General features: G+C 37.9%; 1 protein-coding gene across 7 annotated transcripts in view; it reads left to right on the plus strand.

Annotated features, from left to right (window-relative positions):
• ARFIP1 (ADP ribosylation factor interacting protein 1) overlaps positions 1 to 24149 on the plus strand; it is a 138410-nt gene that overhangs the window by 85188 nt on the left and 29073 nt on the right. For all 7 annotated transcript variants that reach the window (XM_065904331.1, XM_065904328.1, XM_065904335.1 and 4 more), the window contains 3 exons: positions 577 to 689; positions 6641 to 6862; positions 13300 to 13457. In XM_065904331.1, the coding sequence (XP_065760403.1) occupies positions 577 to 689; positions 6641 to 6862; positions 13300 to 13457 (493 nt within the window). The remainder of the gene's footprint in view (positions 1 to 576; positions 690 to 6640; positions 6863 to 13299; positions 13458 to 24149) is intronic.

The raw sequence follows: 24149 nt of genomic DNA on the forward strand, positions 1-24149 counted from the left end.
GCTTTATACTGCCTGTATTAATTATGGCTTTGGGGGAAGTGCTGGGTTTCCTGAGGAAAAAATGAGGCACAATGTAGGTCTTGTTTTAACAAAACCTCATATACTACAGTAAGGTATTTTTAATGACTATCTGAAGTTATAGTATTTTTAAACCCTCCAAAATTTTGGTAACATTCTGTCGTTGCTCTCTTCTATATAGTATAATGAAAGGAGATCACTGTGAAGAGTGTGAGTGAGCCTTTCAGATTTTTAATGACAATTTTTTAAGAATCATTAGGTTATAAGATAAATTGTGGAAATTTTATTTTCCTTGAAGTAAATAGCAGTTTAGAGAAGAAGGCCTATTGCAGCAATTTTTTTTCTTTTAAGAAGATAGACAAACCAAAGAAAATTTTTTTTTACAGTTTCAGGAAATCATCCTTAAAATGATTTCAAGAAGTTCTGGTCCTTTACTTTGTGGGAACCTCCTTATTTCTTTAAATGCATAAGTAGTTTAATTTGAACTGCATCCGTGTTTTGTTTTCTTTCTACTTGTCTGTGTGGTTTGCATTTTTATCTTTTGTTCTGATGTTACAGGTGGCCAAAGAACACAGACAAAAAGTGGGCCAGTTATTCTAGCAGATGAAACTAAAAATCCTGCAATGGAAAAGTTAGAACTTGTTAGAAAATGGAGTCTAAATACCTACAAGGTTTGTAATTTTTTTAAATGTTTTCACCCTAAGTATCTCTAAGAATTTCATTCGAATGTTGCTCAAATTATTATTTTGCAATTATATAAATGTATAGGAGAGAATAATGCTCTTTAAACATAAATATACAATTAAAAATATTTTGTCTTGCTGATCTTTGCATAAATGTAGTTTAAAAAGTCAGTAGGTTGAGTTCTAAAAAGAGCTACTGAAGTTCTTATTAATTGACAGATAATTAAGGAAGAGAGATGTCTGGGAGCACACTTAGCTGTAGAACTGCCATGGATGTGTTTGTCACAACCTCCATCTTTTTTATACTTTATAGCAGCAGAATGTCAAGAGAGGTATATTAGTTTTCCAAAGTTTGGAATTCTCTGATCTTATTGTAATAACTAAGCACTAAACTGTACACACAGTATATGAGTTAGATTTCAAAGGTTTATTGTTGTTAAGTGTATTGCTTCAGAGTAAGTATTGATTACTTTTCTTACATTCTCCTAAAGTAAGTAAGCAAAATTTACTCTGAAGCAATACAGCTATATTTGATGTGTTACAAATAGAGAGCTCAAACCCCAAATTAGTACCTTTGAGTCTTAACAGGGATGAGACAGTAGAATTCGTAGAATAGTTAAGTGGATGAAAACCGTAACAGTTCTATTTAGAGCTCAGCATTAATACTTGCTCTGTTTGTGAATTGGTAGTGGGCCTAGTGGTTTGTAAATCAGGAATTGTCTGTATTTTTATACAGGAGTCTCTTATGTATCTTCTAAAGAGTAATACAGAAGTGCATTTATTTTTTCAGTTAGTATTTTTAAAGTATGATCTTCAATTTTCCACAAAAGTACAGGTTTTCTTAAGATGATAAAAATGCCCTGAAACTGCTGCATGAAGCTTCCCAACAATGATTTAGCTCATGTCCGTGCAGAGCTGAGAAATGCCAGTGGCAGCCATCAGAACTCGACGCCTGCCGAGCTCTTCTTCAGGATACGCTGTGTGCCCGTTGTGCCTTTCGTTCTCAGGGACGTGGGTTCTCTCATTCCATGAATACTGTGTTTCCTTTGCTACTCCTTCATATCGCAGCAATTCATCCAAGTATTCAGATGTCTACTTCATCTCCTCGCTGATCCCACATGCCCAGTTATAATAGACTCTGCCTCCTTAATGTTGTTTGACTGTATCCTCGTCTCCATCTCGCACTTCACAGCCGTGTGGTTACCTTTTACACTACTGTAGTAGCTTCTCAACAAGCGATCTCAGCCTGCAGGTTCTGCTCTGCCTGGCGTGGTTCAGTTTGCTCAAGTCCTCCGCTCGGTGCCCATCTACCCTTCCATTTTTATCCTGCTGCCCCTCTCTCCCACCCGCAGAGCTTGTGGCCCGTGCCAGCTTCTCCAGAGCGTCCTCAGGCCTCTGCAGCTTGTCCACGGGCTGTACACGCCCACCGCCTGAAGTGCCCCTCCATACTCCCTTTCATTTCACTGGTTCGTCTTTCACACAGACTGAGTCTCGCTTATTTATTTATTAAATTCGTTTACTCAGCCGTTCCTTTGTTCATTTATTCCTGAAATTTAGCCATACATTTTGAGCCTAAAGAATACAGGTCTTATTTTTTAACCAAATCCTAATAATCCTAATTTTACAATTCATCAAGTTTAATTTTTTGTCATTTTGGACTTCCTCTCTTGTTGCAGTTGTGTTTTCCTTGTTGCTTATCTTTTTTTTTTTCCTGTATGTGTGTGTTTATCAACTGTTCTTTTCTTCTTTTACCTCTACAGTAATCAGAGTTGAATTATTATTAGTTTATAGTTATCTCTACCTTAACATGGGGCTTCCCAGATTGCTCAGATGGTAAAGAGTCCCCCTGCAATGCAGGAGACCCAGGTTTGGTCCCTAGGTCAGAAAGATCCCTTGAAGAAGGGAGTGGCTACCCACTCCAGTATTCTTGCCTGGAGAATTCATGGACAGAGAATTCATGGTCCACAGGAGTCCATAGGGTTGCAAGGAATGGCAACTAACATTGTATATATAGCATTATATAACGACCTAGCAACTAACATTTTCACTTCTTTTCTACGTTAACATACCACATTCAGATTTTCTGTTATTGAAAATAACCAAACTTCATAATGTATACACATGACATAGAACTGTGTGAAGGAGTTCTCATTCTTTCAGAGTGATCATTTTATTTTTAACTGAAAAATTGTTTTCGTCAGAATAATTTGTATATCTCAATCTAAGTCAAAAGAGAGAAAATCCTAGCTTACGTGATTTTATGGAGCTTGTAGCTCAGTGTGTCTGGACTGACATACAACTCTGTTCTTCTGGCTTTCTGACCTTTTTAGTCCAAATTATGAGCTAACATAGGACATTCATTGTCATCAGGATAATCTTTCAAGTGTTGATTCTGATTTGTGCTCATTACCCATCGAACTCTGAGGAATTTGATTCTAGCTGACTTTGATCCTCTTTCATAGACTTCAGTTTCTTCATGATTTTTGTTTTTAATTTCTTCTGTCTGTTTCTGTTCTCTGGCAGACACTTTAAAGCTTTTACTCAAAGAGAATATTAGCACTTCTTCATTGGTGTTTAATAAAGGAAGTGCTAATATTGATCCCAAGATTAGTGTAGTAATTAAAACCAAATATGTAATAGAAGTGATTTTAAGTTTAGGCCTTGAACCTATTTTCTTAAATATTATTTTAATCTACCTGATTACAGTTTGAATCCAAAATTTATTTATTTTCTTATTTTTTCTCATCTGCAGGAATCAATATGAATAATAAACTCTGGTTTACCATTTTTGTTCATTTTTGTATTTTGCAAATACAGGGTACTTGTAAAAGTCTATCTTATTTTTTTTAAAGAATAATCTGTTTTAGTATTCAAACCTATTAATGTCTCTTCCAAACATTAAATTCTTTTCAAAAATGTTTTAAGAACTTGCTACTAGTATTCATAGAAAGAAAGTGAAGTCGCTCAGTCGTGTCCAACTCTTTGCGACCCCATGGACACCAGGCTCCTCTGCCCATGGGATTTTCTAGGCAGGAGTACTGGAGTGGATTGCCATTTCCTTCTCCAGGGGATCTTCCCGACCCAGGGATCGAACCCAGGTCTCCTGCATTGTAGACAGACGCTTTACCGTCTGAGCCACCAGGGAAGTCCTCAGTCGTTTCCGACTCTTTGAGACCCCTTGGACTATATAGTCTGTGGAATTCTCCAGGCCAGAATACTGGAGTGGGTAGCTTTTCCCTTCTCCAGGGGATCTTCCCAACTCAGGGATCGAACCCAGGTCTTCTGCATTGCATGTGGATTCTTTATCAGCTGAGCCACCAGGGAAGCCCGAACCAGTATTCATACCTTTAGCAAATTAATATTTGCTGGCTTAAAGCCAGTATCTTTTAAACTTTCATTCCTGGCTTTCTTACCATATTGTCTTATTTACTTACTGGTTTTTCTGTTTCCACTGTTCAGCTTCTGATATTTACTTTTATGCTCCCTTCTTCCCTATCCTTCAGTCTTAACAACTTTCTTAACATCGTATCTGTCTTTTGCTGCCATTAGCTTATTCTTTTCCTTGTACCTAATTGTTTTATTCTAAGCTCTTGGTGCTATTTAAATACTAATAGTATCCAGTGATTATCTTGTAAATTCATGACCTGTACAGTGGAGATTCATGGTATTTTATACACTATTTGTCATTATTCTATCCTCTCCCAAGTAGGAGATCTCTGCAGAGCAGTGATTACTTTTGCTTCTTCCTGCCCGTTTAACCTGGCTCCACTTGTCCTTAATTTATATGGAAGGCTGAGCAGGACCGCAGGTCATGGCAAGTCATCTGCATTTCCAGGGGCTTTGGAGAAGCATAAAGAACTGAGAACTTTTAGTTGTCTTCTGTTTTAAACTTACTTTATGATACATACCGACCTTCAATTTTGCATTTCAGTTTCAGTGTTTACTAGGAAGCGACTTAAATCAAATTCTGGGTTTTTAGTGGTCCTGTGAGAAGCCTGCTCTGGGACCCTGATGAGTGGGGAAATGCGTAGCAGCTTGGTTTCTCAGTGCAGCTTTCTTTGCACAGTTCCACATAGGCTATCTGTAGCATTCTCACCTCCTGATGACTTAGACTTCCTTGAGAGTGGCTGGTCATCCGTACTGGAATGTAAGCTCTGTAAGTTCAGTTTTGAAACTTGTTTAAGGCGTCCAGATTTGATGCCTTATACTCTTGCCTTACTTTTCCCATGGCCATGGCTTCCTGGAAAGAAAAATTTCCTCATTGAACCTTTGACCTTGTTGTCTGCTCATCACCACTATTTCTGCAAAAAAAATGACCACTTAGACAAAAGTAGACATTTCTTTCATTTTGCCCAGTCTGCCAAGTTCCTTCACTGAATTTTGGCTTCTTGATTTTCAACAGACTATTATATCTGTGTTGCTATGGAAGGTACCACATGCTTTGGCTTGAGAGTAGGTAAATGCCTCTGATAATATTCTATTGCATAGGGAAAATCCCTGTGTGGAAGAAAAGTGGAAATGAGTGGTATATCTTGATCTTGTTACCATTTCAAATATTACTTGCTGATGTTTCTCTCATTAAAATCACAAAGTCTACAGTTAAACGTTCTCTTTATATGTTTTTCATCTCCAAAGAGTGTTTGTATGTTTTCCATAAAAATAGTTTTATCCCTTCTGTGAGTTTGGGCTTTGATCTTCCTATCATTTTCTATATAGCTAATTTGTCTACTTTTTTTTTAAAAAGAGCTCCTTTATTTAAAAATCTTTATTTGTAAAGATCCTTAATTGATTATAATAGTGTCAGGGAATTCATTTCAATTTTAAATAGAAAAATGTAAGTAACATATATGTTAACATTAAAAGGATAAATAATGCATTTATATTTGTTGACAAGGAAAAGTTTCAAGATACTTGTTGTTAGAAAAATGCTCTGGATATTATGTATAGCATAGCATAGTCTCATGTTTACTTTAAAAATATTATAATGTGATTATATAGGTTTAAAGGAGAGTCTAATTAATGCTTTTCTACTATCTAGTCGAATTAAAGGAAGAGGACATTCATTTTTATTTCATTCATTATTTTCACTTATACAACAAATACTAATTCTGTAACCAAAACTTTAAAAGACATGATAAAATAACAAATTGGCAAATTTTAAAAATTGCAATGCTTATTTACTACTTTTTAGAGTACTTTTGTTAACTTTAAATGATAATCATGGTATTAACGCCCTGTATGGTTGCTCTGATAATGTATTGTTGAGTGGTGAACTGAAAACTATAAGCTCTTGTATCATTTCTGGGGTAGAAACAGAATACCGTAGAATAGAGTAACATAGTTTAATACTGTTTTATCTAGGCAAAAGTAGAAGAAGAATTCAGAAATCTCTAATCTCTACCTCCTTCTCTGTCCTTCCCCCTTCCCTTCTCTCCACCCCCTCTTTCTTCTTTCTCCTTCCTTCCTTCCCTTTGTTCTTCCTGCTCACACACACATACACAGCTATTTAAGGGAAAGCTAGAAGGGAAAAAAGCATTTGAAACTGATAAGAGAGTAGAATTTTTGGTATTATTCCTATATTAATAGTCCAGTATTCTTAAATCAATGCTAAGTATGTCAGTTGTTTTAAATCATCTACCAAAATGCACAAAGCTTGAAATATGATTACATGAGAGAACTCATCTGGCAGTATATAAATTAGCTAGGTAAGTTTTAGAAACTTCTCTGATGAGTAACAGTTAATAAGCATGATTGGTAGATTCACTTTCTGAGTCCTGATGGACGTCCAGACGGGACTGAACGTTTGCAGTTTGTTAGGCTGGCTTGTTTGAAGCCAGAAACGTGTGTACCCTTCGCTTCAGCATTTGCACTTTGGATTACTGCTTTTATCTTTTGTTCTTTTTTTTTCCCCTAAACAAAATACATCTTTCTACTTTTAGTGCACTCGACAAATTATCTCTGAGAAGCTGGGCCGTGGATCAAGAACTGTGGACCTTGAACTTGAAGCTCAGATTGATATATTAAGAGATAACAAGAAAAAATACGAAAATATTCTAAAACTGGCTCAGACCCTGTCGACCCAGCTTTTCCAGATGGTGCATACCCAAAGGCAACTTGGAGATGCATTTGCTGACCTGAGTTTAAAATCACTGGAACTCCATGTAAGATTATTTGAAATAACTATTGGAGGGGAAAGGAGTGAAAATGGCAATAGGAGTGTTCTAAGAGGCAATTTGTTACATTTCTGATTTGTTGAACTCTTAATAAAATTGGAATCTTGTGGTATTCTTTTAAGATATTTTACATAATTTTCAAGAAGGCCCAGCTGACTTTTGTCAAAATACTGATCCAAAGAAAATGTCAGCTGGAGTTTTCAGGGAAAGGGAACTTGGTTAGAGGAAAGGAAAAAGAGTACTCACAGTGCTTGAGTCTAGAAAGAATCATATATAATCATGTAAATAACTGGGTGTGGGTAAAAAGTAAATTCAGGCACCTGTTGAAAATCTTCGGGCTTCCCAGGTGGTGTTAGTGCTAAAGAACTTGCCTGCCACTGCAGAAGACACAGGTTCGATCCACAGGTCAGGAAGATCCCCTGGAGGAGAAAGTGGCAACCGTCTCCAGTATTCTTGCCTGGGCAATCCCCTGGACAGAGGCGCATGGCCGGCTGTGGTCCATAGGTTTGCAAAGGGTTGACCAGAACTGAAGCAGCTTAGCACAGCATGTTGAAAATCTCTTACCTAGTCTCTGAATGTCCTAAACAATACTTGCTTGACTTGATTTGTGATACACTTTTACTGAAATCATTAGTATAAATTATGAATTTTAGAATGAAATTGTTTTTGTGTATATCTGTATAAGTATGCAACAGAAAGCATTATTAATTTCTCACGCTATCTCTTTTTTGGCTGGCTCTGTTGCTGCGTGTGGGTTTTCTCTAGTTGCAGCAGGCAGGGGCTACTCTGTAGTTGTGGTGTCCTGGCTTCTCACCGCGGTGGCTTCTCTTCCTGGGAGCACGGGCCCTGGCGTGCACAGGCTTCAGGAGTTGCAGCCTGTGGGTTCACTAGTTGTGGCAAACGGGCTTAGTTGCTCTGCCACATGTGAGATCTTCCTGGACCAGGGATAGAACCTATGTCCTCTGAATTGCAGGGTGGACTCATAATCACTGGGCCACCAGGGAAGTCCCATCTGATGATATCTTAAATTACTCCTTTTATGTCTTTTTTTCCTCACCTGGAACCAAAAGATGTAGAAATCCCTTTTCTACGAAAATCCCCTACAGACTAATAACTTGAGAAGTTAGATAATTTAGAGCATTAAACTATTTGTTAATAATCTAGAATCTTGGACAAAGAAAGTTTGGCTAGAGATGACAGTATTGAGATAAATACTGAGATTCACTTCTAACTGAGTCACTAGACAAAAAGAAGAATGAAACTAATATTTAGGAAGATGAGTTATAGCAGCTGTTATTACTGAATATCCACAATTTCAGTGTGATGGGCGGGGTGGTTTTTAGCCATTATATCATGTAATTTCTCTAATAACACTGTAAGAAATGTTATCCTGATTTTATAGATGAGGAAATTGAGGTCAGGATGGTTAGGTAGTTTTTATAAAATCATGAAAAACAAAAGATGTAAGTGGAATTTATATTCAGGCCTTTCTGTCTCTTTCTGATCTCTGCCTGTCTCTTTAAGTGAAAACTTTAGAAGGTGTGACCCAGAAAAAAGTCCCCACAGTATGGAAAGAGATGATCAGAGTAGAGGATCTGGGGAAGTACAGCAGTGTTATCAGTGATGCTACATTGACTAGAGTCTATTAAATTATAATACTTAATGCCAATTGGGGACTTACTATACATCAGATACAGCTCTAAGTTGCTTACATATGTGTTATAGCTCATCTAATGCTCAGTCCTAGTTAGTAGTACTTTTATTACCTTTCTTTTACAGATATGAAGTTCTTTAAAAAAAAAAAAAAGAAAGGTTACTCCTCAGTATTCAAATCCATTGTTGTTATTGTTCAGTTGCTAAGTCATGTCCGGCTCTTTGCAACCCTGTGGACTATAGCACACCAGGTTCCTGTCCTCCACTGTCTCCCAGAAGTTGCTCTAATTCATGTCCATTGAGTCAGTGATGCTGTCTGACTGTCTAATTCTCTGCCACCCCCTTCTCCTCCTGCCTTCAGTCTTTCCCAACATCAGGGTCTTTCCTAGTGAGTTGGCTCTTCCCATCAGGTGACCAAAGGATTGGAGCTTCAGCATAGTCCTTCCAATGAATATTCAGGTTATTTCCTTTAGAATTGACTAGTTTGCTCTCCTTGCAGTCCAAGGAATTCTCAAGAGTCTTCTCCAGCACCACAATTCAAAAGCATCAGTTCTTTGGCACTTGGCCTTCTTTATAGTCCAACTCTCATATACATACATAACTACTGGAAGAATCATAGCTTTGAATATATAGACCTTTGTTGGCAAAGTGATGACTCTGCTTTTTAATACACTGTCTATGTTTGTCATAGCTTTCCTTCCAAGGAGCAAGCATCTTTTAATCTCTTAGCTGCAGTCACCATCCACAGTGATTTTGTTGTCCAAGAAAATCAAGTCTATCAGTGTTTTCACTTATTCTCCTTCTGTTTGCCAGGAAGTGATGGGACTGCATGCCATGATCTTAGGTTTTTGAAAGTTGAGTTTCAAGCCAGCTTCTTCACTCTGCTCTTTCACCCTCATTAAGAGTCTTTTTAGTTCCTCTTCACTTTGTGCCATTTGAGTGATATCATATGCATATCTGATGTTGTTGATATTTCTCCTGGCAGTCTTGATCCAACTTGTGATTCATCCAGTCCAGCATTTCGCATGATATACTCTGCATCAAAGTTAAATAAATAAGGTGATACCATACAGCCTTACTCCTTTCCCAATTCTGAACCAGGCCAGTGTTCCATGTCCAGTTCTAACTACTGCTTCTTGACCCACATACAAGTTTCTCAGGAGACAGGTCAGGTGGTCTGGTGCTCCGGTCACTTTGAGAATTTTCCACAGTTTGCTGTGATCCGCACAGCCAGAGGATTAAGTGCAGTCAGTGAAGCAGAACTGGATGTTTTTCTGGAGCTCCTTTGCTTTCTTCACAATCCAGTGAATGTTGGCAGTTTGATCTCTGGTTCCTCTGCCTTTTCTAAACCCAACTTGTACATCTGGAACTTCTCAGTTCATGTACTGCTGAAGCCTAGCTTGAAGTAACTTGAGCATATACTAGCTAGCATGTGAGATGAGTGCAATTGTGTGGTAGTTTGAGCATTCTTTGGCATTGCCCTTCTTTGGGATTGGAATGAAAACTGACCTTTTCCAGTCCTGTAGCCACTGCTGGGTTTTCCAGGTTTGCTGGCATATTGAGTGCAGCACTTTCACAGCATCATCTTTTAGGATTTGAAATAGCTCAACTGGAATTCCATCACCTTCCCTAGCTTTGTTCATAGTGATGTTTCCTAAGGCCCACTTGGCTTCACACAAGGATATCCAGTTCTAGGTGAGTGACCACACCACATGGTTATCTAGGTCATTAAGACCTTTCTTGTATAGTTCTTCTGTGTATTCTTGCCACCTCTTTTTAATTTCTTCTACTTCTGTTAGGCATGATAAAGGACAAAAATGGTAAGGATCTGTCCTTGTATGAAATGTTCCCTTGATATCTCCAGTTTTCTTGAAGAAATTTCTGGTCTTTTCCATTTTATTGTTTTCCTCTTATTTCTTTGCATTGTTCATTTAAGAAGTCCTTCTCATCTCTCCTTGCTGTTCTCTGGAACTCTGCATCCATTTGGGTCTATCTTTCCCTTGCTCCCTTATCTTTTGATTCTCTTTCTTTCCTCAGCCATTTGTAAACTCTCCTCAGACAACCACTTTGCTTTCTTGCATTTCCTTTTCTTTGGGATGGTTTTGGTCACTGTCTCCTGTACAGTATTACAAACCTCAGTCCATAGTTCTTCAGCCACTCTATCAGATCTAATCCCTTGAATCTATTTGTCACCTCCACTGTATAATCATAAGGGATTTGATTTAGGTCATACCTAATCTTCGCCATCAGTGGTTGGGGCATAGACTTGCCTTACTGTGATGTTGAATGGTTTCCTTGGAAACAAACCATGATTGTTCTGTCGTTTTTGAAATTGCACCCAAGTACTGTTATTTCAGACTCTCTTGTTGACTGTGAGGGCTACTCCATTTCTTGTAAGGAATTCTCGTCCACAGTAGATATAATGCCCATCTGAATTAAATTCTGCTATTCTTATCCATTTTAGTTCACTGATGCCCAAGATGTTGATGTTCAGTCTTTACATCTCCTGCTTGTCCACATCCAATTCACCTTGATTCATGGACCTAACATTCCATGTTCCTATCCATCATTGTTCTTTACAGCATCAGACTTTACTTTCACCACCAGACACATCCACAGCTGCGCATCTTTCCGGCTTTGGCCTCGGCGCTTCATTCTTACCAGAGTTGTTAGGAATTGTCCTTCACTCTTCCCCAGGAGCATATTGGACACCTTCCAACCTAGGGAGCTCACCTGCCAGCATCCTATCTTTTAACTTTTTCATAGAGTTCTCCAGGCAAGAATACTGGAGTGGTTTGCCGTTCCCTTCTCCAGTGGACCACAGTTTGTCAGAACTCTTAACTATGACCTGTCTATCTTGGGTGGCCCTGCATGGACAGCATGGCTCATCATTTCATTGAGTTACACAACCCCTTCTCTGGGGCAAGGCTGTGATCCATGAAGGGGATTCAAGTCTGTTGGACCCAGTTTTATTTTTTAATAGCTTTATTTCTTTTCTGTTTTTTTCTTAATTTTATTTTGTGTGTTTATTATTTTTTTTTATTTTTGGCTGTGCTGGCTCTTCATTGGTGCGTGGGCTTTTGGTGGCTTTTCTTGTTACAAAGCATGGGCTCTAGAGTCCTCAGGCTTTAGGAATTGCCACACATGGGCTCAATAGTTGTGGCTGTTAGGCTCCAGAGCACAGGCTCAATAGTTGTGGCTCCTGGGCCCCAGGGCGCAGGCTCAATAGTTATGGCTCCTGGGCTCCAGAGCGCAGGCTCAATAGTTGTGGCTCCTGGGCTCCAGAGCGCAGGCTCAATAGTTATGGCTCCTGGGCTCCAGAGCGCAGGCTCAATAGTTATGGCTCCTGGGCTCCAGAGCGCAGGCTCAATAGTTATGGCTCCTGGGCTCCAGAGCGCAGGCTCAATAGTTACAGCTCCTGTGGCACACAGATTTAGTTGCTTTGCAGCATGTGGGATCTTCCTGGACCAGAGATTGAACCCGTGTTTCTTGCATTGACCGATGGATTCTTTATCACTGGCCACCAAGAAAGTTAGAAGACTGAGTTTTAATTTTTGAGTTTCTTATTTGAGCATTTCTCTTTGTAAGGATTGATATTTTATGACTTTCATTCTTTCTTAGAGATCTTCCAATGATAAATTTACTAATTCTTAAAAATAGAATAAAATGTTTTGTCTAGCAACTACCATATAAGTCCATTGGAGATCAAATACACAGTATGGGATCTTAATGATCTTACTTTCCTATATCTGAAGACATTTTGCTGTTTCATCATCTTAGGAATTATTTCATTATTACTCATCAGTTTTTTCCTACCATGTTAAAAATGAGTAAGATAATAAGAAAACAAAAGAATGACAGCATTGCCTAGAAGAATTACATAACAGTGAGATAAACACTGTTTGTTTGCATTACCAAAAAGAAATCTGGAGAATAGTCTTTTATTTTTTTTCACTTGAAATTTAAAAGTATTTTTAACAAAGTCAGAATTCTCAAAATAAATGATATACCTCATATATTCAGTTCTAAAATTAATACGATCAAAGTTTTTATTCAGTCAGATATGTTCCTGATAATCAGTTAATTAATCAAATTTAGACTGGAAAGCTTTCTCTGCTGAAAATTTAGTCAGTCCTTGCTGTCCGTATGTTAAGGAGTCGTGTGTAATGTTTGCTAAGCCAAGACTCAGTTTACTCAGAAAGAATGAACTAGAACTGGCGTTGAGTGAGCCTTCGTCAGCCGTTTGTCCGGATGGACCTGAGCATGAGAGTCAGTTGGTCACTAGGTTTTCAAAGAAACGTGTATTGTTAATATTTATACTTTGGGGAGATTCAGTCAAAACACAAAAATTGTAGTCTATTTTATGTCTGAAAGTCTTAGCCAATTGTTACCTAATTTGGTTGTGAAAGTTAAAGCCTGTCTGATTAATAATCTGCTATATTTTTCTTCTTAACAGCTGTGCTTACAGTATAATAGAAACAAAACGTAGAAATGAAAATATTCTTTCTAGTACAGAGTAGTTTAACTTTAAAATTATTTGATTTTAGCTGTACATCTAAGCTAATGACAGTCTGGTTTACTAGACTTTTTTGTAATTGTATAGCTAGTTGTGATTTAGATTCCTATTTATTTAAACATTGAGAGAAAAAACTTCTATAGCTAGATTTCTAAATCAAATATTTTCCCAATAGTGATGTGTTTGAGGTTTTCTTCAGTCACATTTACTGATTTACAGCTGGATAAATTAAGGTGACTTTTTGTTTTTGTTTTAGGAAGAATTTGGCTATAATGCAGATACCCAGAAGCTGCTAGCTAAAAATGGAGAGACTCTTCTAGGAGCCATTAATTTTTTCATTGCCAGTGTAAACACTTTGGTGAATAAAACAATTGAAGATACATTAATGACCGTGAAACAGTATGAAAGTGCCAGGTAAGTATAGATTTTCATTATATCGTTTGTTTTACAGGTAATACATAATTCAGGTAAGATTTGGGGTTGCCAACAACTCTGGTCAATATGAACAGAAAAAGAATGTGTTATTAGAATGTTGTAGGAGAGCCCACAGAGCTAATAAAAAGGCAGGAGAACAGTTCTAGAAAGGAACAAGAGTCAAAGCCAAAATAATGCCTCAGAAGAATCTCATTAGGGTTCTGCTGCCTGGGCACCTCTGGTACTTGATGCTGCTACAGCTCACATAAATAGAAACTCCAAAGGCTCCTGAATACTTCGCTTCATTGTCTGGAGAGTATCCAGTTGAGCCTTGGTCATGTGCCCAAACCCTGCCTGTTTGGATTAGGAAGGTGGGGGGGCTCCCTGCTCCAGCTTTCTTGGCAGAGCATAGGGCCTTGTTTTCCACCAGGTGGATAGCAGATGCCCTGTCTAATCTGGCCTGAGCCTGCCTTTTCAGCCATAGTGCTTCCCTGTAAGCAGCACAGTGCTTCTGCAACAGCCTGATGCAGTTTCAGTTGCTTTTGAATATAGAAGCTCACTTCTGCCTCCATAATTTCATGTTGGTTTATTCAGATTATAACCAATCTTCAGACTCTTCCAGATTTTATTTTTTACAAAAATTATTTGCCTTGTATTCCCATGGTGGTTTATAATACAGTATTTTCATACTTTTTTTACACACCTCCACACACACATGATTTCTCTATCTCATAACCATCCTGTTAGGTAAACAAAATACATATTAATAGACGCTTAGAAATGTCTAAAATGCAGCAGATCTATGATAGCATCTTTCAACTTCTGATCCTAGGCCCAGTTTTTTTCCCCCACTCATTTTTGTCCCCTTTCAGTTTTTTGTCTCTGAACACTTAATTTCTTTATTTTCTGTTATACTTTTTATAGCATAGCCAAAGATGGTACAAACTTTACCTTTTTAATGTATAACTTTACTTTGTAACCTCTTGGTCTAGTTTAGTGGTATGAGAAGTGCCTGTGGAAGTGCTAAATGTATCTAGTCTTTTTGCAGTTGAGTGCTTATTCTTAAGCATATATGTCCTTACGCTTTATTTAACTAAAAGCCCAAACCACATGGAAAGTTAACTGTTTTGTTTTTTTTTATTGATAGTAGTTGCTCAAAACATTTTCGTACTTTATAAACACTTGTATAGCTTCAATTCCAGCTTTAAAAAGTTCTTACCATGTTCTTTCAATAGCTTGCCTTTTTACACACACCCTCTTTCCTGAAATTTTCTTGTTTATATTGACCTGTAGTTGGTTTATAGTATTGTTAGTTTCAGATGTGCAGTAAAGCAGTTCAGTACACACACACACACACACACACACACAGACACACACACACATACAGACACACACACACACACACACACAGTGATATGTATCTGTTAATTCCATACTCCCAATTTTTCTTTCTCCCCAACTTTTCCCTTTGGTAACCATAAACTTGCTTTCAAAATTTGTGAGTCTCTTTTTGTTTTGTAAACATTTTTTAGATTTCACAAATAAGTGATATTATTTGTCAAGTAGGTGATGTGTAATATTTGTCTTTTTTCTCTGTGTGACTTCACCTAGGATGGTAATCCATACTCCCAATTTTTCTTTCTCCCCAACTTTTCCCTTTGGTAACCATAAACTTGCTTTCAAAATTTGTGAGTCTCTTTTTGTTTTGTAAATATGTTCAATTGTATCATTTTTTAGATTTCACAAATAAGTGATATTATTTGTCAAGTAGGTGATGTGTAATATTTGTCTTTCTCTGTGTGACTTCACCTAGGATGGTAATGTCTAGATCCATCTATGTTGCTGCAAATGGCAGTACTTCATTATTGTTTATGGTTGAATAATAATTTTAATTTTTTAAGGAACATCCGTAGTTCTGCATAGTGGCTGTACCAGTTTCCATTCCCACTAACAGTGTAGGAGGGGTCCCTTTTCTCCACATTCTTCCTAGCATTTATTATTTGTAGAATCTTTTTTTTGGTAGACTTTTTGATAATGGCCGTTCTCACTGGTATGAAGTGATACCTCGTTGTAGGTTTGATTTACATTTCTCTAATAATTAGAGATGTTGAGCATCTTTCCTTGACCCTGTTGACTATCTGGATGTTTTTGGAGAAATGTCTATGTAGATATTCTCCCATTTTTTGATTGGTTTTTTTTTTTTGTTGTTGTTGTTATTGATTTGTATGAGCTGTTTGTATATTTTGGAAATTAAGCCCTTGTCAGTCACGGTGGTCACCAGTATTTTCTTCCAGTCTGTAGGTTGTCTTTTCATTTTGTTTATGGTTTCCTTTGCTGTGCAAAAGCTTGTAACTTTGATTAGGTCTCATTTGTTTATTTTTGCTTGTATTTCTTTTGCCTTTGGACACTGACCTAGAAGACATTACTACAGTTTATGTCAGAATGTTTTACCCATGTTCTCTTCTGGAAGTTTCATTGTGTCATGTCTTGTATTTAAGCCGTTTTGGGTTTATTTTGTGTGTGGTGTGAGGGTGTGTTCTAACCTCATTGATTTACATGAGGCCTTCTAGTTTTCCCAACACCAGTTTGCTGAAGAGACTCAGTTCTCCGTTGTATGTTCTTGCCTCCCTTGCCAAAGATTAATTGACCATAGGTGTGTGTGTTTATTTCTGGGTTCTCTATTCTGTTCCATTGATCCATGTGTCTATTTTTATGCTAATACCATGCTGTTTTGATTACTATAGCTTTGTAGTATTATCTGAAGCCTTGGAAAGTTATACTTCCTGCTTTGTTCTTTTTCCTCTGGATTGCTTTGGCAATTCTGTGTCTTCTGGAGTTCCATACAAGTTTTAGGATTGTTTGTTCTGGTTCTGTGAAAAAGGTCATGGATAATTTTAATAGCAGTCACATTAAATCTGTAGATTGCTTTGGGTAGTATGGCCATGTTAGCAATTCTAATTCTTAAAAACCAAGTGTATGGAATAGCTTTCCATTTCTTTGAATCATCTTTAGTTGCTTTATCAGTATTTTATAGTTCTCAACATATAGGTCTTTCACCTCCTTGGTTAGGATTACTTCAGCTCTGTTTTTCATGTTTTTGTTTGTTTCTTTTGACCATTTTAAATGGGATTTTTTTCTTTTTAAAAAACTTGCTCATTTCTTTTTGGCTGTGCTAGGTCTTTGTTGCTGTGTGTGGGTTTCCTCTGGTTGTGGCGAGCAGGGGGCACTCTCACTGTGCGTGGACTCACTGTGGTGGCTTCTCGTGTTACAGAGCACAGGCTCTAGGGAGTGCAGGCTGCAGCAGTTGCTACTCTTGGGCTCTGGAGTGCACGCTCAGTAGTTGTGTATGGGCTTAGTTGCCCCATGGCTTGTGGGATCTTTCTGGACCAGGGATCTAACCCATTGCCTATGTTGGCAACCACTGGACCACCCGGGAAGTCAAGAATTTTGTTTTTGGAAAGTTTACTTCTGATCCTTGCATAAGAAGGGATACTTCTATCCTGTGCTGTGTTTGTAGCTCTCATTTTAGTATTAACTTATCAGATTCTCAATGACTTGGAAAGGAAGGTCAAGACAAGTACTTGTGGTTGTTGGTGGGAGAAGGGCACAAATGGATCTGTGTGCCTTATTTAACTTTTGGACTTGATTTTTTTACTTTCCTTTATTGTTTGAAGAATTTAGTAATATAGTATTAAAATCAGAAGATGGGAAAAAATGAAGAAATCTATATCAGTACGATTTCACTCAGTAACATTGAAGGGATGTCTCAATAAAATATCCTTCAGTAGGGCTTCCTTCAGTAACATTTCCAGTAGTTGGTTTTCCAATCTCTGTTTAAATTCTTTCATGGATGCTGCCTGTGTTTTTCAAAAGATATATGTTTATTATATTTATTTTTATTTCTATAAGCTGTTTCTTCTCCGAATCTGTCTATTCATTTTCATAGTATCCTAATTTGTTCATAGTGAATACTCTTCCTTTTATCTCGTAATCATTTTAAACATTCTTATTTTCTAATCTAAAAGATTGTTCTAATATCTGTAGTTTTAAAGTTGAAATTTCTTTTGTTCTGAAAGTATCCCAGTTAAGAACTATGTGAATCTAGTTTCTGTCTACTTTGTAATTGTCCACCTATCCTGATTTTTAAATATAAAGTATATTTTTTTTGAAGCATGTAATATCTTTCTCTTCAGCATTTATTTCTAACTTTTTAAAAAATGTTAACCCATATTAAAGACAAATACATTGGATGTCACTTATCATGCACAAAACATTTTATATTTAATTTGCAAAGGAGGAAAATAAGCCTCTAGAGGTTAAGTGATTTATTTACTTGGAACTGATTTCAAAGTCAAATGAAAATCCATGGGCTCCTGCCTTCTATTTTTGATCATCAGTCCTCAAACTTGAATTGGACTAATCTCAAATCTTCACATCTACTTTAAAAAGTAGCTTTCACATCTTATGATGAGGAATCTGACTTAATGTATAATGTTATATAAAAAAATCTCAATTTATCCAATAATATAGGTTCATTTGAAATTTTTGAACAAAATTATCAATCTAGTTTTATATACTGGATAGCTGGTTATCAGGAAACCTTTACACAACCTCTGTATATACTTTAAAAATCAACAATAATGACCTCACCCCATAATTTATTCTCATATTGAAATTTCAGTATATGATTTCATTCATTAAACTTAGCTTCGTGGTTAACTTTTCTGTGCCATTTTTAGAGAAGCTGAGGCATTGACTAGTTGTAACACTAAAACGATGCCTACTGAGGGATAACATTGAAAAAGAATCCCAGACTGAAAGTTTCTCAGTAGCTGAATTTTCTTCTCTGTCAAAACCAGAATTTATTGACTTTTAGGGCAGGGGTCAGCTATTTGATCAGCACAGAAAGTGGCAGTTTAGGCAGATGTCTGGGTGGCCTTTTAACGCTCCCTATTATGCATCGTACAAGTATTTCCTAGCTGTCTAGGGCCTCATGCATAGAAAATCTTGTAACAGCCTATTCAAGGCTTCTCCAGAGCAGCACCAACAAGGGAGCCAATTGTGGTCAGAACTTTTCAGATGTGGACACCTGTTTCCTATAAGTTTTACATAAGGCATAAAGTAACCAACTATTACTAACTTAATTGGTATGGAATCAGTTCAGACTGGCAACCTTGAGGTGAAGAGTTGCATTTTGAAAACTTAGTATATTTCTAAAACTTCCTGGTGGTAGTGAGCCCTTTTAGCTCTTAGGGAAAACTCATAGGGAAAGTTTTACTTTGACACCATCTGCAAACTGGATGTAAATATTAATGTCAGTATTATAACTTTGTGTTTAAATTAATTGCTGTTATTTAAAAGTATACCCATGGCAATGAAGAATATTTGTCTTCATGTTAAATCACCACACATTACTGTTTATTTTTGTTCTACTTATTTCTCTCTCACTTCTTACTGATTTTAGTATGTTTGCTTCAGTCCATCCCTCTTCTAATTTGGCACTCTAGATAGATACTAGTTATTAGCAGGTGTCCTAAGTACTTTGTATATATGGGTTTTGGTGGGGAAAAAATATGTTTTTAGATTATTATTCCCACTTCTGAAGCAGAAAATGAGAGCAAGAGGGGAAAAAAGCTCAAGGCATTGAAGCCAGTGAAGAACAGAGTGGTCATGCAGTTTGACCATTGAACCCATGAAATTTAACTAGCTATTACCATGATTAGTTCCGCCTCCTAAATTTTTAGTAACTCTCCACCGCTATAGCTTTACTATCATTGGTCATTGTCTTCTGAATTCAGTGACTCATTTCTCTTTTGCCCATAGTCTTCTAATTGATTTCCTTCTGATTTCTTAATCTACTCTAGTCCATCCTCCATGCATGACTTTACCACTAAAGTCATCTTTCTGTCCTGAGCAAATAGAACATGCCACTTTCCAAATCACAGTTCTTCCATGGCTTTTTATCACTTGTCCCTGAATTCAGTCTGATCCCTGTGGTAATGACCTGTATTATTGTTGTTCAGTCGTTCAGTCACTCGGTCGTGTCTGACCCTGCATTCCCAGGGACTGCAGCACGCCAGGCTCCCCTGTGCTTCACCATCTCTTAGAGCTTGCTCAAACTCACGTCCATTGAGTCGGTGATGCCATCCAGCCATCTCGTCCTTTGTTGTCCCCCTCTCCTTCTGCCTTTAGTCTTTCCCAGCATCAGGGACATTTCCAACGAGTCAGCTCTTTGCATCAGGTGGCCAAAGGATTGAAGTGTCAGCTTCAGCACAGTCCTTCCAAAGAATGTTCAGGGTTGATTTCCTTTAGGATTGACTGCTTTGATCTCCTTCCTGTCCATGGGATGCTCCAGAGTCTTCTCCAACACCACACTTCGAAAGCATCAATTCTTCAGCGCTCAGCCTTCTTTATGGCCCAACTCTCACATCCATACACGACTACTGGAAAAACCAAAGCTTTGAGTATATGGACCTTTGTCAGCCAAGTAATGTCTCTGCCTCTTAATATGCTGTCTAGGTTGGTCATAGCTCTTCTTCCAAGGAGCAAGCATCTTTTAATTTCATGGCTGGAGTCACCATTCGCAGTGATTTTGGAGCCCAAGAAAATAAAGTCCGCCACTGTTTACATTTTTTCCTCATCTATATGCCATGAAGTGATGGGTCTGTATACTATGATATTAGTTTTTTAAATGTTGAGTTTAAAGCCAGCTTTTTTACTCTTCTCCTTCACCTTCATCAAGAGGCTCTTTAGTTCCTCTTTGCTTTCTGCCATAAGGATGGTGTCATCTGCATATCTGAGGTTAATGATATTTCTCTTCGCAGTCTTGATTTCAGCTTGTGATTCATCCACCTGGGCATTTTGCATGATGTACTCTGAATATAAGTTAAATAAAGCAGGGTGATACTATATAGCCTTGACTCACTCCTTTCCCAATTTTGAACCAATCTGTTGTTCCATATTTGTTTGTTATAGTCTGGCCTGCTTAATCTCAATTCTACCTTCCTGCCTGATAACTAATTCCTTTTGTGATCTTATTCCAGCTTCAGGTTGTAAGTTACTGAATTACTTGTCCAAAGTTTCATGGTATCTTACAAATCTATGCCTTTATGCATACTGTTCTCTTCCTGAAATGCTCTATCAGTTTCCCAGCCCCAATCCATCTCAAAAACTCTTAACCATCCTTTAAAACTTGTTTTAATTTTCTCCTGAGATGCTTTTTCAGATTCCTGATTAAGTAATTCATCTTGATTTCCATCTTCCTTTCCCTGTGGCAGTATCCCTTATCTCATTTTGTTGTAGTTGTTTAAGAGCTTCTCTCCATCTATCTAGACTATTAACTTCTTGAAGATAAGCTGTGAAGATGGTAGACAAAGTCTTTGTTTCTAGCACAGTGCCTGAAACTTACAAAGTTAGCACTTAGTATTTGTTGGGTGAATTGTATGATGAATGAACCAATGATATGCTTTTGACCTTGAAAGATGAAATTTATTAAATTCAATATGAGTTGAGAATAAATTGGGCTTGGTGTGAGGGAATCATGTTCTTTCTCGAGTCATATATACATTATAGAGTATGTTTAATTCCCAAAACAGGAGATACAAATTGTACTGTAGATAGTTTAATAAAGAGCTTTAGTTTTAGGGCATAAGTTTGTGGTGCTGATTTTGATTAAATTCGAGATCACTTTGTTGCTTCCTGTGTTGTTGCCCAGTCGTGTCTGACTCTTTGCGACCACTTGGACTGCAACACGGTAGGCTTCCCTGTCCCTCACCACCTCCTGGAACTTGCTCTGACCCATGTCCATCCAGTTGGTGATGCCATCCAACCATCTCATCCTAAGGAGTCAGTTCTTCCCATCAGATGGCCAAAGTATTTGGCTTCAGCATCAGTACTTCCAGTGAATATTCAGGGTTGATTTCCTATTAGGATTGACTGGTTTGATCACATTGCAGTCCAAGGGACTCTCAAGAGTTTTCTCCACCACTGCAGTTCAAAAGCATCAGTTCATCAATTGAGCTTTCTTTATGGTCCAACTCTCACATCCATACATGACTACTGGAAAAACCATAGCTTGGACTCGATTGGAATTTTGTCGGCAAAATAATGTCTTTGCTTTTTAATATGCTGTCTGGGTTTGTCATGTTTCTTCCACGGAGCAAGCATCTTTTAATTTCATGGCTGGAGTCACCATTTGCAGTGATTTCGGAGCCCAAGAAAATAATGTCTGTCACTGTTTCTACTGTTTCCCCATCTATTTGCCATGAAGAGATGGGACCGGATGCCATGATCTTAGTTTTCTGATGTTGAGTTTTAAGCCAACTTTTTCACTGTCCTCTTTTGCGTTCATCGAGAGGCTCTTTATTGCTCTTTGCTTTCTGCCATAATGGGGGTGTCATTTGCGTATCTGAAGTTACTGATATTTCTCCTGGCAGTCTTGATTCCAACTTATGCTTCATCCAGCCCATCATTTCTCATGATGTACTCTGCATATAAATGAAATAAGCAGAGTGACAATATATACCCTTGAGATACTCCTTTCCCAATTTGGAACCAGTCCATTGTTCCATGTCTACTTCTAACTGTTGGCTTCTTGACCTGCACACAGTTCTCAGGAGGCAGGTCAGGTGGTCTGGTATTCCCATCTCTTGAAGAATTTTCCACAGTTTGTTGTGACCCGCACAGGCAAAGGCTTTACGTAATCATTGAGGCAGAAGTAGATGTTTTTCTGGAATTCTCTTGCTTTTTCTATGATCCAGTGGATGTTGGCAATTTGATCTCTTACTTATCTAAATCCAGCTTGAACATCTGGAAGTTCATGGTTCATGTACTGTTGAAGTCTGGCTTGGAGAATTTTGAGCATTACTTGCTAGCATGTGAGATGGGTGTAATTGTGCGGTAGTTTGAACATTCTTTGGCATTGCCTTTCTTTGGGATTGGAATGAAAACTGACCTTTTCCAGTCCTGTGGCCACTGCTGAGTTTTCCAAATTTGCTGGCATATTGAGTGCAGCACTTTCACAGTATCATCTTTTAGAATTTGAAAAAGCTCAACTGGAATTCCATCACCTGTACTAGTTGTGTTCATAGTGATGCTTCCCGAGGCCCACTTGACTTCACATTCCAGGATGTCTGGCTCTAGGTGAGTGATCAAACCCATCGTGATTATCTGGGTCATGAAGATCTTTTTTGTATAGTTTTTCTGTGTATTCTTGCCACCTCTTCTTAATATCTGCTGCTTCTGTTAGGTCCATACCATTTCTGTCCTTTATTGTGCCCATCTTTACATGAAATATTCCCTTGATAGCTCTAATTTTCTTGAAGAGATTTCTAGTCTTTCCCATTCTATTGTTTTCCTCTATTTTTTTGCATTAATCACTGTGGAAGGCTTTCTTACCTCCCCCTGCTATTCTTTGGAACTCTGCATTCAGATGTATATATCTTTCCTTTTCTCTTTTGCCTTTAGCTTCTCTTCTTTTCACAGCTGTTTGTAAGCCCTCCTCAGATTCCCATTTTGCCTCTTGGCATTTCTTTTTCTTGGGGATGGTCTTGATCCCTGCCTCCTATACAATGTCATGAACTTCTGTCCATAGTTCTTCAGGCACTCTATCAGGTCTAATCCCTTGAATTTATTTGTCACTTCTACTGTGTAATTGTAAAGGATTTTATTTAGGTCATACATGAGTGGTCTAGTGGTTTTCCCTGCTTTTTTCCATTTAAATCTGAATTTGGCAATAAGGAGTTCATAATCTCAGCCACAGTCAGCTCCCAGTCTTGTTTTTGCTGACTGTGTAGAGCTTCTCCATCTTCAGCTGCAAAGAATATAATCAGTCTGATTTCAGTATTGATCATCTGGCGGTGTCCATGTATAGCGTCATCTCTTGTGTTGTTGGAAGAAGGTGTTTGTTACCACCAGTGTGTTGTCTTTGCATAACTCTGTTAGCATTTGCCCTGCTTCATTTTGTACTTTAAGGCCAAATTTACCTGTTACTCCAGGTATCTCTTGACTTTCTACTTTTGCATTCCAGTCCCTTATGATGAAAAGGACATCTTTTTGTGGTATTAGTTCTAGAAGATCTTGTAGGTCATCATAGAACCATTCCACTTGAGCTTCTTCAGCATTGGTGGTTGGGGCATAAACTTGGATTACTGTGATATTGAATGGTTTGCCTTGGAAACAAATAGAGATCATTCTGTCGTTCTTGAGATTGCACCCAAAAACTGCATTTTGGACTCTTTTGTTTACTATGAGGGCCAATCCAGTTCCTTCTAAGGGATCTTGCCCACAGTAGTAGTAGATATAATGGTCATCTGAATTAAATTCACCCATTCTGGTCCATTCCTAAAATGTTGATGTTCACTCTTGTCATCTCCTATTTGACCACTTCCAATTTACCTTGACTCATGGATCTAACATCCTAGGTTTCTTTGCAGTATTGCTCTTTACAGCATTGGACTTTACTTCCATCACCAGTCATATCCACAACTGGGTATTGTTTTTATTTTGGCTCCATCTCTTCATTCTTTCTTGAGTTGTTTCTCTGTTCACCTACAGAGCTGGGGAGTTCATCTTTCAATGTCATATCTTTTCCATACTGTTCATGGGATTCTCAAGGCAAGAATACTGAAGTGGTTGCCATTCCCCTTTCCAGTGGACCACGTTTTGTCAGAACTCTCCACCATGACCATCTGT

This window comes from Muntiacus reevesi, chromosome 13, assembly GCF_963930625.1.
Source record: "Muntiacus reevesi chromosome 13, mMunRee1.1, whole genome shotgun sequence".
NCBI classification, from domain to species: Eukaryota; Metazoa; Chordata; class Mammalia; order Artiodactyla; family Cervidae; genus Muntiacus; species Muntiacus reevesi.